The sequence below is a fragment of the Schistocerca gregaria genome, chromosome 1 (genome assembly GCF_023897955.1).
Source record: "Schistocerca gregaria isolate iqSchGreg1 chromosome 1, iqSchGreg1.2, whole genome shotgun sequence".
NCBI lineage: Eukaryota > Metazoa > Arthropoda > Insecta > Orthoptera > Acrididae > Schistocerca > Schistocerca gregaria.
The window spans coordinates 150,513,523-150,530,229 of NC_064920.1; the positions used below are offsets into that span (position 1 = coordinate 150,513,523).

The 16,707-nt window shown below is 45.6% G+C and overlaps 1 protein-coding gene across 2 annotated transcripts in view; it reads left to right on the forward strand.

The window, feature by feature from the left end:
- The window catches only part of LOC126335000 (uncharacterized), a 912,695-nt gene that overhangs the window by 808,427 nt on the left and 87,561 nt on the right, over positions 1-16,707 (forward strand). For both annotated transcript variants that reach the window (XM_049997826.1, XM_049997835.1), the window contains exon 10: positions 8,602-8,726. In XM_049997826.1, coding sequence (XP_049853783.1) covers positions 8,602-8,726 — 125 coding nt within the window. The remainder of the gene's footprint in view (positions 1-8,601; positions 8,727-16,707) is intronic.

The following is a 16,707-nucleotide window of genomic DNA, read 5'->3' on the forward strand; positions in this document are numbered from 1 at the left end:
GACACAACTGAGACGATACTCCATATGCACCCAACTTAATTCATAGTCGCTTGTGAGGAACGGTATCAAAAGCCTTCTGGAAATCTAGGAATGTGCAATCGATCTGAGATCCCTTGTCGCCAGCACTTATTACTTCATGGGAATAAAGAGCTAGCTGCGTTTCACACGAAAGATATTTTCTGAATCCGTGTTGGTTATGTATCTTCGGTACATTCCAATGCTGAAAATAAGGGAAGGATCTAGAAACTGGTTGCGTTGCATGTGAAATAAAACGATTAGTGCTTTAGAATGTTAGATAGGCTCTACACAGAAAATATTCCTATACATGGTAACTCAAATGCTAGTGACCATTACGAAGTTTCATTCGCTTCTCCTGTGGTAACACAGATGCCAGCCTTCACGGAGCTACTAAATATCATTCATAGGTGTGCAGATAACATTTAATTTTTTTTTAAACTGTGTATCATGTGAAACTATTGACGCTTACCATAAAAAAATATTTCCATATTAAAAACGTACTTGACTATAGGGCTTTTGGAGCAGTAATTCTCACATCGACCCAAGGTGGCGAAAGGTTTCAGAACAAGCTTACAAAATTTAGTTACTTGATCTCAGCTGTCCCATCTTGTTGCACCTGATAGTCTAGACTGATGTTTGCAGTTTCAATTAAATAATAATTCTCTTTACTGAAAATATCTTAGGATGTTAACTTTGTTGTATGATTTATTGGCTAAGAGACGTTCTTTATCCACTGCTTTTCGCAACTAAGAAGCAGCTGACTGACAGCTACATCGACCTTCGAAAGGATACAAAGTTCCGTTGTTAGATGTTTTTTCATATTTTCTAAAACGTGTACGATGATTCATACTAATAGGTAAGCGAAACGTCAATTTAACGTAATTCTGCCGATACATGATAATCCCCCCCATGGCGTTGTGGGCCTCCACGGGACTCGCCTCTAATAGCTGTTGCACTTTTTATAGCGGTGCGCTCGTCTGATCTGCCAGCGTCAAATCTCAAACAGAAAAACAACCACTGCGTAATTACACAATATGTTCAGTTACTTTCAACAAGCGTTTTTTATTGTCTTGTTGGCGTCGACAGGTCTCATAAATAATGTATCACCACTTTCGGTTCCCAACAAAAAACAACCTTTTTCAGGATTTTCGCTGGATTTCTCATTATGAAACACTACAGGATGTTCCAATAATAAAAAACTACAGTTGGAAACCGAACAGTTTTATGTGTACTGTTGCATGTGTGCCACAGTTCATCAGAACTTCGTTGCGGTACTGTCGTGCAAAACAGAAAAAAATAAAAAATAAAAAAGTCGTTTCAGAATGGCCGCATCGGTTCCAAATATTACACTCCTGGAAATTGAAATAAGAACACTGTGAATTCATTGTCCCAGGAAGGGGAAACTTTATTGACACATTCCTGGGATCAGATACATCACATGATCACACTGACAGAACCACAGGCACATAGACACAGGCAACACAGCATGCACAATGTCGGCACTAGTACAGTGTATATCCACCTTTCGCAGCAATGCAGGCTGCTATTCTCCCATGGAGACGATCGTAGAGATGCTGGATGTAGTCCTGTGGAACGGCTTGCCATGCCATTTCCACCTGGTGCCTCAGTTGGACCAGCGTTCGTGCTGGACGTGCAGACCGCGTGAGACGACGCTTCATCCAGTCCCAAACATGCTCAATGGGGGACAGATCCGGAGATCTTGCTGGCCAGGGTGGTTGACTTACACCTTCTAGAGCACGTTGGGTGGCACGGGATACATGTGGACGTGCACTGTCCTGTTGGAACAGCAACTTCCCTTGCCGGTCTAGGAATGGTAGAACGATGGGTTCGATGACGGTTTGGATGTACCGTGCACTATTCATTGTCCCCTCGACGATCACCAGAGGTGTACGGCCAGTGTAGGAGATCGCTCCCCACACCATGATGCCGGGTGTTGGCCCTGTGTGCCTCGGTCGTATGCAGTCCTGATTGTGGCGCTCACCTGCACGGCGCCAAACACGCATACGACCATCATTGGCACCAAGGCAGGAGCGACTCTCATCGCTGAAGACGACACGTCTCCATTCGCCCTCCATTCACGCCTGTCGCGACACCATTGGAGGCGGGCTGCACGATGTTGGGGCGTGAGCGGAAGACGGCCTAACGGTGTGCGGGACCGTAGCCCAGCTTCATGGAGACGGTTGCGAATGGTCCTCGTCGATACCCCAGGAGCAACAGTGTCCCTAATTTGCTGGGAAGTGGCGGTGCGGTCCCCTACGGCACTGCGTAGGATCCTACGGTCTTGGCGTGCATCCGTGCGTCGCTGCGGTCCGGTCCCAGGTCGACGGGCACGTGCACCTTCCGCCGACCACTGGCGACAACATCGATGTACTGTGGAGACCTCACGCCCCACGTGTTGAGCAATTCGGCGGTACGTCCACCCGGCCTCCCGCATGCTCACTATACGCCCTCGCTCAAAGTCCGTCAACTGCACATACGGTTCACGTCCACGCTGTCGCGGCATGCTACCAGTGTTAAAGACTGCGATGGAGCTCCGTATGCCACGGCAAACTGGCTGACACTGACGGCGGCGGTGCACAAATGCTGCGCAGCTAGCGCCATTCGACGGCCAACACCGCGGTTCCTGGTGTGTCCGCTGTGCCGTGCGTGTGATCATTGCTTGTACAGCCCTCTCGCAGTGTCCGGAGCAAGTATGGTGGGTCTGACACACCGGTGTCAATGTGTTCTTTTTTCCATTTCCAGGAGTGTATTTGCAAAGTTCGTAGTTTGATTCGTATTCCGCGTGCGGAAGGCGTTGATGAAATTCAAGGCTAATTCGTTTCTGTTTATGGTTAAGATTTTCTGAGTTGGTGAAATTTCGATAGAAGACGTGATGTTCATCCTGGAATAAGATTTCGTTGCAACTGAGGACGTTTTCCGAAGTAACTAAAGAAACAGTGAGATAGGAGCGACGTTTCACAATTGATGATCCTCATTATCGCTGACCAACAGTCATAAGATTTGTTACAGGCTAGTCGGACATTCAGGACGCGAACGCATCCTCTGCGCTGCTAGCTGAGCCCCACAAATGATGATGATGATCATTGTCGGTTTGAAGCGACTAAATGTCTACATCTACATGATTACTCTGCAATTCACATTTAAGTGCTTGGCAGTGGGTTCTGTTTATGTTTAGGATGGCTCGTCAATGTTAAGGCAGTTATCATCATCCGATGACACTGACTGGAAGTGGTATTTACATATCTCATGTATTCTGCAGGAGGATAACGATTATTTTCTTGGCAGCATTGTGGTTGTCGATAAAACATATATCCGCACACATTTCTTTTTTTTTTTTTTTTTTTGTAATCAGTCTACTGACTGGTTTGATGCGGCCCGCCACTAATTCCTTTCCTGTGCTAACCTCTTCATCTCAGAGTATACTTGCAACCTACGTCCTCAATTATTTGCTTGACGTATTCCAATCTCTGCCTTCTTCTACAGTTTTTGCCCTCTACAGCTCCCTCTGGTACCATGGAAGTCATTCCCTCATGTCTTAGCAGATGTCCTATCATCCTGTCCCTTCTCCTTATCAGTGTTTTCCACACATTCCTTTCCTCTCCGATTCTGCGTAGAACCTCCTCATTGCTTACCTTATCAGTCCACCTAATTTTCAACATTCGTCTATAGCACCACATCTCAAATGCTTCGATTCTCTTCTGTTCCGGTTTTCCCACAGTCCATGCTTCACTACCGTACAATGCTGTACTCCAGACGTACATCCTCAGAAATTTCTTCCTCAAATTAAGGCCGGTATTTGATATTAGTAGACTTCTCTTGGCCAGAAATGCCTTTTTTGCCATGGCGAGTCTGCTTTTGATGTCCTCCTTGCTCCGTCCGTCATTGGTTATTTTACTGCCTAGGTAGCAGAATTCCTTAACTTCATTGACTTCGTGACCATCAATCCTGATGTTAAGTTTCTCGCTGTTATCATTTCTGCTACTTCTCATTACCTTCGTCTTTCTCCGATTTACTCTCAAACCATACTGTGTACTCATTAGACTGTTCATTCCGTTCAGCAGATCATTGAATTCTTCTTCACTTTCACTCAGGATAGCAATGTCATCAGCGAATCGTATCATTGATATCCTTTCACCTTGTATTTTAATTCCACTCCTGAACCTTTCTTTTATTTCCATCATTGCTTCCTCGATGAACGGATTGAAGAGGAGAGGCGAAAGGCTACAGCCTTGTCTTACACCCTTCTTAATACGAGCACTTCGTTCTTGATCGTCCACTCTTATTATTCTTATTTTATAACAGTCAAACAGTCAAACTATTCTGCTCACAGTCACCGTCAAATAAAAACATCAAAAGAATAATCTTTCTCCGACGAAGCCTGGCAACATGTTTACTTTTTGGAAAATGACCGTTAGAAGTAGATCTTTTGCTTCAGGGAGATGTTACCAGTGCTGATACCTATTGTTCGATGTTGCAAAACCGTAGGTGATCATTCAGGACAGACCGTGTGCAATGTTGTCGTGAATATTGTTGCACTTTTATTGCTCATGGCACATGGGATGTATTGCTATCCTTCAGATGTCAGCTTCCGATCTGCTCATCGTATCGTTCAGATATCACAGTAAACGTCTTGCTAGTATAGAAAGTTGTGAGAGCCAGTGATGATGTAGTTGCGAGTTAAAGTGAACACTTTCACAGCGTTGGAGTAAGCAGACTCGTACCAAAATTCGTAGAATTTGCGGCTATCGGCTAAAGCAAAACAGACAAAGACATGTATTAATTGAACAAATGTTTATTTTATTTATGCCAGTGAAAGCTACTCGATCATGGGTTGAGTAGCTGCATACTGCAAATAAATACTGATGAAAGAACTAATCGAACATTTGTAAAACTAAAACAAAATAACAGACAAAATAGTTATGCATATAAATAACAGATTATAGCGAAAGACTAAACTTTTACATGGAACATCTGTATAGTAAAAAAGAAGTTTTTATACTCAGATTTAGAATATCTGGAACTAGTAGTTTTGCTTCGGTCCCAAGAATTTAAAACATGCGACAACGCAGATTATTTTTCGCACCTCATAATGAAACTGTTTCATTCAGAGTGTGCGTCATAAACTTAATGCAATATGTTTTTTTATAGTTCAAGAGAATCTGTTCTCTGTGTCCTGCGAGCTCACGCCACCTACTGTCGTGATTTCTGAATCATTTAGACAAATTTCGCTGAAAAACAGAATCATCTGTCGTATTTACTGGCAAATAATTGACATAATTTTATCAAGTAAAACAGTGGACCGATAATTCAGCTCAGCCTCTACTTCAGTGTACTGTAGTCAGATATAGAACAGCTCGCTTTTCGCCAGAGCACTAGATTCTGCTTCTTATCTAATAGATACGAAATGTGTCATTCGTTAGTATTTTTTCTAGTTTTATAGGGTTCCAAAAATGCAGAATTTTGCTAAGGTGCATGTGACCAAACGCTTTTGTTGGACAATTAAACATGTCCGCTTTCCTAGACTTATCAGTCAGCTCTTTAAATTTTTTCCACGCAACAGAATAAATTTCATTTCCAGTTAATGTCCTGAAGATAAACGGCAATCTGGCAGCAAATTACGCGTACTGATGTGTGTTGCTAATCTTTTAAACACAAGACTATGGTTACAAGACCTTCGTAAATGCGGGTAGAAAAGGAACTGGACTGTAATTATTTTTATGATCCTCCCCTCCTTTTGTTAAAGTGGAAATAGATCCCATCTGATAGACATAGTGCACAGTTCACAATACAGTACCAATATGTGGAGCGCATACCTTCATTAACTTAAGGTATACACTGAAGCGCCAAAGAAACAAGTACAGGCATGCATATTCAAATACAGAGATACCCCAACAGAAAAAAAAGGCGCTGCGGTCGACAACGCCTATACAAGACAAAAAGTGTCTGGCACAGTTATCACAGTATTTAGTATTGTGAAGCTTTATACTTCAGTGATTTGTCTATTTCTTCTTGTCAGTTTCTTGCAGCAGTGAGACGCAGAACTATCTTTGAACATCAGCATGTAAGGCTTCTGCATAGAGTTAAACTGCGCGATAGTTTGAGATCTTTCAATGAATGTTCGCAGTCGATACGCATAGAGTGAAATCGGATCGCGTACAAAGTAAAGACACTTTGAAAGTCAAAATTTTAACAATAACTGGCGAAGCATTCGGTGAATCTACCAACCACCAGGAAAGCTGACGTGTTCAAACAATACTCGGAACCGAGACCTGAGTGAAACTTGTTTTATGCACTACAGATAGTCTGCATCCAACATCCAATATACACAATGTGGTCAAACGTATCCGGACACCTGGTTCAAAATGATTTAGAAGTTCGCGGCGCCCTCCATCGGTAATGCTGGAATTCAGTATGGTGTTGGCCCACCCTTAGCCTTGATGACAGCTTCCACTGTCGCAGGCATACATTCAGTCAAGTGCTGGAAGGTTTCTTGGGGAATGGCAGCCCATTCTTAAAGGAGTGGTGCACTGAGGAGAGGTATCGATATCGGTCGGTAAGGCCTGGCATGAAATCGGCGTTCCAAAATACCCCAAAACTGTTATATAGAATTCAGGCGCTCTGTAGAAATCAGGTGTTCGCCTGGACAAGTTGCCTCCAAACACGTCTCTGAAGATTATCTGGTTGAAGGCATATGCCACACTCATCGGTGAAGAGAACGTGATGCCAATCCTGAGCGGTCCATTCGACATGTTGTCAGACCCATCTGTACCGCGCTGCATGGTGTCGTTGTTGCAAAGATGTACCTCGCCATGTACGTTTGCGCATCATGTAGCCTATTCCGCACAGTTTCAGTCGTAACATGATGTTCTATGGCTGCACGAAAAGCATTATTCAACATGGTGGCGTTGCTGTCAGGATTCCCCCGAGCATCATAATTCGTGGGTACGCCGTGATCCTCTGCAGTAGTAGCCCTTTCGCGGCCTGAGCGAGACATGTCATCGACAGTTCCTGATTCTCTGTATCTCCTCCATGTCCGAACAACATCGCTTTGGTACCCTCCGAGACGCCTGGACACGTCCCATGTTGAGGCCATCCTGGCACAAAATAACAATGCGGACGCGATCGAATCGCGGTATTGACCTTCTAGGCATGGTTGAACTACAGACAACACGAGACGTCTACCTCCTTCCTGGTGGAATGACTGGAACTGATCGGCTGTCGGATCCCCTCCGTCTAATAGGCGCTGCTCATGCATGGTTGCTTACATCTTTGGGAGGCTTTAGAGACATCTTTGAACAGTCAAAGGGACTGCGTCTCTGGTACAATATCCATGTCAACGTCTATCTTCAGGAGTTCTGGGAGTCGGGGGATGCAAAAGGTTTTTGCTGTGTGTATATAAACCATGTAAAAGGGAAACATTGTTATCAAAAATCTCGATGTTCTTCCTTCTTATATAGATATTTTTAAACAAAAATTGTATGGACAACTATGCGCGGTTTTGTTTTCGCCCTCGCAGCCGGGTTTAACAGAAAACAGGAAAACTGAATTTATGGCTTGTCGGCGTATGATTAGAACACTACTTGGCAATATGGATCATCCGAAACTTTTTAATCCTACCGTTGCAGATGACAACAATGCGTATTACTGCCATTGAAGCTACTATCGTCACATATCCGACAACAGGAGCTGTCTGTTATATCCCGTATACAATGACCCCCAACCGGTTCACTCATTCACTTTATGTGAATATGTGAATTCAATTCCCAGTCAATGATTCGTTGACAATAACAATAAACAAAGCTAATGGAGAGAGCGGAGAAGCGGAAATGGACAAAGAGTGAAGGATGCGGGGAGGAAATGGACATAGAGAGGGAGAAGGAGTAGTTAGGAGTCAGGAGAAAATGGACAGATAGATGGGGGATGAGGCGATGGACAGAGAGAGAGAGAGAGAGAGAGAGAGAGAGAGAGAGAGAGATAGGAACGTATATCCACTTCCCATACATACTTTGGAATTGTGAAGCATTGCTCAGTTCGCAAGTCTAGTACACGTCAGGTCACGTGCCTACGTGGGTTATTTCTTCAGAAAGACAATGCACTACCCCTCCATCTCTGAATTATGTGAGAAAGATCGTAGAGACATTTCACGGCTGGGACTGACCTCACCCCATACGGTTTGGGCATTATCTAGAGTGTTTTGCGCGCTTTGACTCGGATAAAACCAATCTGCGAGACTCGTAGACGGCGGTTGTGTGGTCAGGGGGCGGAATGGCTCCCAAACACTTCCGACGTCCCCTGGACTCCGCGTCTAGAGTCACTACCGTTATCTTCGCGTAATTGACGTAGCACTTGAATGTAGTTCGGCGATGAAAATTTCTTCAACCAAATGAATTCTATCTGGCTATCACTGGATGAAGCGCCACGAAGTTTTAAAATATACTCGGAGACGAACTCGGAAGAAATAACCTGTCAGAGCATTCGAGTTTTCACAGCGATCAAACTTTTTGGACACTACAGATATTTGGGTGAGGCTGTAAGGCACCAAGAACGTTGCTCGTGTTGCAGGTGATCCAGCGCCGTGGGGACTACGGAGACAACCCTCTCAACTTCACCCGCACGTGGGACGAGTATCGTCACGGATTTGGCGACCTGGACAAGGAGTTCTGGTTCGGCAACGACTTCCTGCACAGGTGAGCCAGCGTCTGACCTCTTTCTAAGACACCACTCTCATGTCGACACTCCTGTTTTGCTTGCTGTATTGTGCATTTTTATTGTAGTTTTATTATTATTATTATTATTACTCCACATACAGTGATACAATAATATTATTCATTCGCCATTTGATCATTTTATACACTAACTAGTGGCCTGTTTCAGCTTCTGATGGGTAGCGTTGTGAATGCGGGAGGACGGCTTAGTTTATCTTCAGTCAGAAAGATTCCCAACAATTAGTAATAAAGTGATATATTTTTAAGTATGAAGGTGTATTCAACTCAAATGATGAAACCTGTGTTTCTCCTGACGTATACAACTTTCAAATAACTTCGGGAATTCAGCCAGGTAACACTTTCAGCGACTGCCGATATTTCGGGAGAACATCCCGCCATTTTCAAGGTAAACTGCAACCGACAGGCGACGTACATGCAAATTTAAATCCTCGGTTCTCGGACTGGTGCAGGAAAGATAACACACACACTGAACAACTAGTGCCACCAAAGATGACCAAAGTCAGAGCTATCGATAGTGACACTACGAACTCGCAGGTGGGGCAGCATTGACTCTGTCGGATTCCAGAGTTTAAACAAAAACCTCCATCCCTGTTAACAAGATTGCTCGCTAATTTAATCTCAACTGCCTCCTTAATAACACTGTCCCAATAGCTGGGCGTGCATGCCAATATCTCGGTGTTATTATATAACATGAGGTGACCAGTATCCAAGCAATGTTCGGCAATAGCAGATCTACTTGGCTGCTGTAATCGTGTGTGCCGTTTATGCTCATCGGTCCTCCACGGTCCTGATAGATTGACCAATATATGCCATGCCGCAGCTACAAGGAATGCGATATACACCCGCCTTATGCAGTCCAAGATCATCCTTAACGGAACTCAAAAGTGCTCTAATTTTAGATGGAGGTCGTAAAACACATTTCACATCGTATTTCCGTAAAATACGACGGATCTTGTTGGACGTGTTTCCTACGTAAGGCAAAAAGGCAGTAGACTTAGGTGTCGACTCAGAATTATCATCAATCACCCGATGTACAGTTGGTAGATAGCGCAACGCACGTTCAATCTGTCTATCACTATAACCATTTTGACGTAACTTCAATATGGGACAGCTCAGCTGGAAAAGTCTCAGCATCGGAAACGACATGTGCCCTGAGTACCAAGGTACGAAGTACCCCTTCACGCTGAGCCGGGTGGTGACAACTATTAGCCTGTAAGTACAAGTCAGTGTGAGTACGTTTCCTGTAGACTGCATGTCACAATGATCCATCATCCTCCCTCCTAACCAACACGTCAAGAAATGGAAGACAACCATCCTCTTCCACCTCCATCGTACAACGAATGTTCGGGTGGATCGAGTTAAGATGTTCTAGAAAGGCATTCAGATTCTCCATGAGGCCAAACAACAAAGGTATCGCCAACATATCTGAAGAAACAGGGGGGTTTCAAAGGCACCGACTCCAATGCGCGTTTCTCGAAGTCTTCCATAAACAAGTTTGAGATCACAGGAGACAACGGACTACCCATCGCAACTCCATCTGTCTGCTCATGCTACTGGTTATTGAATAAAAGTTAAGTGGATGTCAACACACGCCAAAAGAGATTAGTTAATACAGCACCGAACCTAGCCTCAATTAACCGCAAAGAATCAGGCAGAGAAAAACTAGTGAAGAGAAAGACCACATCGAAACTCACTAAAATGTCAGTCATTCAACCGCAGTCCCTCCAAATGACGTAAGAAATCAGCTGAGTTCTTGATATGATGTTCACACCGACCTACTTGTGGACTCAACAGAGAAGCAAGTTGCTTCTCCCGCAGAAATATCGGCAGTCGCTTAAAGTGTTACCTGCCTGAATTCCCGGAAGTTGTTTTGAAACTTAAATGATGCTGCTTCTTGTGAAGTGTCCAGCACAAATATTACCCGTCCTCTAAAATTCTCAAGTCCTGTCACTGTGCCTCCTCTCACTGTGGCTCTTTGTCATACCTACAGTAGAGTTCAGGCCTGGCATACCAAGTCTACGGAGCCTATGTCTCGATGACGACGGACGAGCAGTCCGGCCCGTAGACTCGGCGGTAACTGGAAACTGTATACGACTCAGCTCACTGAAGTTAACTGTCTGCCGTAGCTCAAAGCGCCGGTATTTAACGAGGCACCGACCAGTCGCTGTCAACACACGTGATGCCGACGGGTTAGCAGCTGCGGCCCCTGGCCGACCTCAGTATACACTCCTGGAAATGGAAAAAAGAACACATTGACACCGGTGTGCTCCGGACACTGCGAGAGGGCTGTACAAGCAATGATCACACGCACGGCACAGCGGACACACCAGGAACCGCGGTGTTGGCCGTCGAATGGCGCTAGCTGCGCAGCATTTGTGCACCGCCGCCGTCAGTGTCAACCAGTTTGCCGTGGCATACGGAGCTCCATCGCAGTCTTTAACACTGGTAGCATGCCGCGACAGCGTGGACGTGAACCGTATGTGCAGTTGACGGACTTTGAGCGAGGGCGTATAGTGGGCATGCGGGAGGCCGGGTGGACGTACCGCCGAATTGCTCAACACGTGGGGCGTGAGGTCTCCACAGTACATCGATGTTGTCGCCAGTGGTCGGCGGAAGGTGCACGTGCCCGTCGACCTGGGACCGGACCGCAGCGACGCACGGATGCACGCCAAGACCGTAGGATCCTATGCAGTGCCGTAGGGGACCGCACCACCACTTCTCAGCAAATTAGGCACACTGTTGCTCCTGGGATATCGGCGAGGACCATTCGCAACCGTCTCCATGAAGCTGGCCTACGGTCCCGCACACCGTTAAGCCGTCTTCCGCTCACGCCCCATCGTGCAGCCCGCCTCCAGTGGTGTCGCGACAGGCGTGAATGGAGGGACGAATGGAGACGTGTCGTCTTCAGCGATGAGAGTCGCTTCTGCCTTGGTGCCAATGATGGTCGTATGCGTGTTTGGCGCCGTGCAGGTGAGCGCCACAATCAGGACTGCATACGACCGAGGTACACAGGGCCAACACCCGGCATCATGGTGTGGGGAGCGATCTCCTACACTGGCCGTACACCTCTGGTGATCGTCGAGGGGCCACGGAATAGTGCACGGTACATCCAAACCGTCATCGAACCCATCGTTCTACCATTCCTAGACCGGCAAGGGAAGTTGCTGTTCCAACAGGACAATGCACGTCCGCATGTATCCCTTGCCACCCAACGTGCTCTAGAAGGTGTAAGTCAACTACCTTGGCCAGCAAGATCTCCGGATCTGTCCCCCATTGAACATGTTTGGGACTGGATGAAGCGTCGTCTTACGCGGTCTGCACGTCCAGCACGAACGCTGGTCCAACTGAGGCGCCAGGTGGAAATGGCATGGCAAGCCGTTCCACAGGACTACATCCAGCATCTCTACGATCGTCTCCATTGGAGAATAGCAGACTGCATTGTTGCGAAAGGTGGATATACACTGTACTAGTGCCGACATTGTGCATGCTCTGTTGCCTGCGTCTATGTGCTGTGGTTCTGTCAGTGTGATCATGTGATGTATCTGACCCCAGGAATGTGTCAATAAAGTTTCCCCTTCCTGGGACAATGAATTCGCGATGTTCTTATTTCAATTTCCAGGAGTGTAGTTCTGTTATAACCAGGAAGAAAGCAACAAATATATCACCGTTCTGCGGTTTATTGACACAACACTAATACAATTAATTCTGTTACCAAGCGCCAAGTTGTAGATGAACACTTTATGGAAAATTGTATTAGTTGATGGTGGTTGAACCAATGTGCAGGAAGTGCAAGTGAAATGCCGAGTTGCGGAGGCAATCAAAAGTCCGTTGACATATTAAGCCTAGTGATCATTAAAGTCCAAGTTCCAGTATAGCATTCGGATTCTACACTCCTGGTCCTTAAAATTGCTACACCACGAAGACGACATAGTACAGACGCGAAATTTAACCGACAGGAAGAAGATGCTGTGATATGAAAATGATTAGATTTTCAGAGAATTCACACAAGGTTGGCGACGGTGGCGACACCTACAACGTGCTGACAAAGTTTACTACCGATTTCTCATACGCAAACAGCAATTGACCGGCTATGCCTGATGAAACGTTGTTGTGATGCCTCATGTATGGAGGAGAAATGGGTACCATCACGTTTCCGACTTTGATAAAGTTCGGATAGTACCCTATCGCGATTGCGGTTTATCGTATCCCGACATTGCTGCTCGCGTTGGTCGAGATCCAATGACTGTTAGCAGAATATGGAATCGGTGGGTTCAGGAGGGTAATACGGAACGCCGTGCTGGATCCCAACGGCCTCGTATCACTAGCAGTCGAGATGACAGGCATTTTATCCGCATTCCTGTAACGGATTGTGCATCCACGCCTCGATCCCTGAGTCAACAGATGGGGACGTTTGCAAGACAACAATCGTCTGCACGAACAGTTCGACGACGTTTCCAGCAGCATGGCTATCAGCTCGGAGACCATGGCTGCGGTTACCCTTGACGCTACATCACAGATAGGAGCGCCTGCGATGGTGTACTTAACGACGAACCTGGGTGCACGAATGACAGAACGTGATTTTTTCGGATGGATCCAGGTTCTGTTTACAGCATCATGTATTGTATTCATCATCGCCATACTGGCGTATCACCCGGCTTGATGGTATGGGATGCCATTCGTTACACGTCTCGGTCACCTCTTGTTCGCACTGACGGCACTTTGAACAGTGGACATAACATTTCAGGTGTGTTACGCCCCGTGGCTGTATCCTTCATTCGATCCCTGCGAAACCGTACATTTCAGCAGGATAATGCATGACCGCATGTTGCAGTTCCTGTACGGGCCTTTCTGGATACAGAAAATGTTCGACCGCTGCCCTGACCAGCACATTCTCGAGATCTCTCGCCAATTGAAAACGTCTGGTCAATGGTGGCCGAGCAACTGGCTCGTTACAATACGCCAGTCACTACTGTTGATGAACTGTGGTATGGTGTTGAAGCTGCATGGGCAGCTGTACCTGTACACGCCATCCAAGCTCTGTTTGACTCAATACCCAGGCGTATGAAGGCCGTTATTACTGCCAGAGGTGGTTGTTCTGGGTACTGATTTCTCAGGATCTAAGCACCCAAATTGCTTGAAAATGTAATCACATGTCAGTTGTAGTATAGTATATTTGTCCTATGAATACCCGTTTATCATCTGCATTTCTTGTTGGTGTAGCAGTGTTAATGGCCACTAGTGTGAGTCCAGAACGGAGCCGAATCGACATCGAACAAAAGGTCCACCGCAACGTAGTTGTGAAGTAGAACGTAGCATGATGAGGACTGGCTTTTAGACATCAGTAGCGACGTTAAATAAGGCACTATAGTTGTTGGAGCCAGCGGCTGGGGATGTATATTCTGTGTGGCCAATCGCTGAGTGTTATGGGAGGCCAATCGCTGTGTTTTGAGGCACGCGCGCGTGAAGGTCGCCTTCGATGTTAGCAGCGGGCCGCCCACTGAGAAGCGTGACCAGTGATGAGTTCCTCGACCGCGCCTAATGGTGGTGAATACCACAAGTTCGTACTGACAATCCATGTAGCTGCTGCGCTACGCGTGTTTCGAGCGCGGCTTATCGATTGTGGTGCAGTACTCTCTGGAGTCGCAACTACTGTCACTACAGGTAGCATTGAGTATCTATGGCCGCACGACAGTTTTATGATACGTATGATCCACACAGACATTCCTCATGAAACAGTCTACGGTGAAAAACGTATCGAAATCCCTACAGTTCTTCCTGAGATTACCCATAATATACAGACAGAAAAATGCGCCCGTGGATATTAGCATACACAGATGTGGGCAAGTCACTTCTGAAGAGGTGTAACGTTCCCAGAATGTAAATAATATAACATAAATCAAATCTATATCTTTATGTACAAGAAAATTGAAAATCTTATGTTGACTTCTTCCAGAGGCTATGGAAACTACTAGATACAGGTACTTTTTCTGCTCCCTCTCTCCCCCCCCCCCCCCTCCGCTCTCTCTCTCTCTCTCTCTCTCTCGCACGCGCGCGCGCGCGCGCCACAGGGGAGTGTTATGGGACCACTGATTTTCACAATATATATAAATGACCTAGTAGATAATGTCGGAAGTTCCATGCGACTGTTCGCGGACGATGCTGTAGTATACAGAGAAGTTGCAGCATTAGAAAATTGCAGCGAAATGCAGGAAGATCTGCAGCAGATACGCACTTGGTGCAGGGAGTGGTAACTGATCCTTAACATAGACAAGTGTTAAGCATTGCAAATACATAGAAAGCAGGATCCTTAATTGTATGATTATATGATAGCAGAACAAACACTGGTAGCAGTTACTTCTGTAAAATATCTGGGAGTATGCGTACGGAACTATTTGAAGTATAATGATCATACAAAATTAATTGTTGGTAAGGCGGGTGCCAGGTTGAGATTCATTGGGAGAGTCCTTAGAAAATGTAGTCCGTCAACAAAGGAGATGGCGTACAAAACACTCGTTCGACCTATACTTGTGTATTGCTCATCAGTGTGGGATCCCTACCAGGTCGGATTAACAGAGAAGATAGAGAAGATCCAAAGAAGAGCGGCGCGTTTCGTCACGGGATTATTTGGTGGGAGCGATAGCGTTACGGAGGTGTTTAGCAGGCTCAAGTGGCAGACTCTGCAAGAGAGGCGCTCTGCATAGCGGTGCAGCTTGCTGTCCAGGTTTCGAGAGAGTGCGTTTCTGGATGAGGCATCGAATATATTGCTTCCCCCTACTTATACCTCTCGAGGAGATCACGAATGCAAAATTAGAAAGATTCGAGCGCGCACGAAGGCTTTCCGGCAGTCGTTCTTCCCGTGAACCATACGCGACTGGAACAGGAAATGGAGATAATGACAGTGCCACGTAACGTGCTCTCCGCCACACACCGTTGGGTGGCTTGCGGAGTATTAATGTAGATGGAGATGTAAATGTACTTAAGTATGTTTTTATTCTTCATTTCTGCATTGCATTGAGTACTATTGTAGGTTTATGTATTATACTTAACTGATATAGCTCCTTTCTACGGCTTTCTCTATAAAACTTATTCGCACTTAACAGTTTTGCAGTTGTGAAATTAGGTGAGTAATGCTGAAAGATCCCTACATGGTATCGGGTAATACATACCTTCATATATGTACAATCCTGGACGAATTAAAATTTCAAATTTTTAAACTTCACTGTTGAGATCCCTTTGGCTTCCTCTCACTGCACATTTATTTGAATTTTAAATCATCATTTTGCAAAAAGTACTTTCTCCCAGAATACTGCTCCATACTGTTAACACCCACTGCACATTTGCGTAGTAAGGACAAAGTACAGTTTGAATATTACAGCAGACCCTAACCATTCTTAAAACATAACAATATGTACTCAGTCTTGTTTTCACTATCTTAAATGATAATGTAACCACACTCCTAGAAACCATGTGAAAGATGTTTGTTGAATGCTGCAGTACTTTAATTCAAGGATTCTATTGCCTCTAGACTTTGTACTTACGTTTTCCACTCTAATCAATACTATTCCCTTCCCATTAACACCAAGTAGTCTTCTCTAGACGATATTTCTGCGGTTCATCTCTCGGAGACATTCTGCTATTAACCGGCTTCAATGTGGCCATTAAGTAAATGGTTAGCGGCCGGCCGGGGTGGCCGAGCGGTTTTAGGCGCTACAGTCTGGAACCGCACGACCGCTATGGTCGCAGGTTGGAATCCTGCCTCGGGCTTGGATGTGTCTGATGTCGTTAGGTTAGTTAGGATTAAGTAGTTCTAAGTTCTAGGGGATTGATGACCTCAGAAGGTAAGTCCCATAGTGCTCAGAGCCATTTGAACCATTTTTTTAAATGGCTAGTATCATTTGCGAACAACACTAGGTGATGTATTTTATTACGAAAACAATGCACG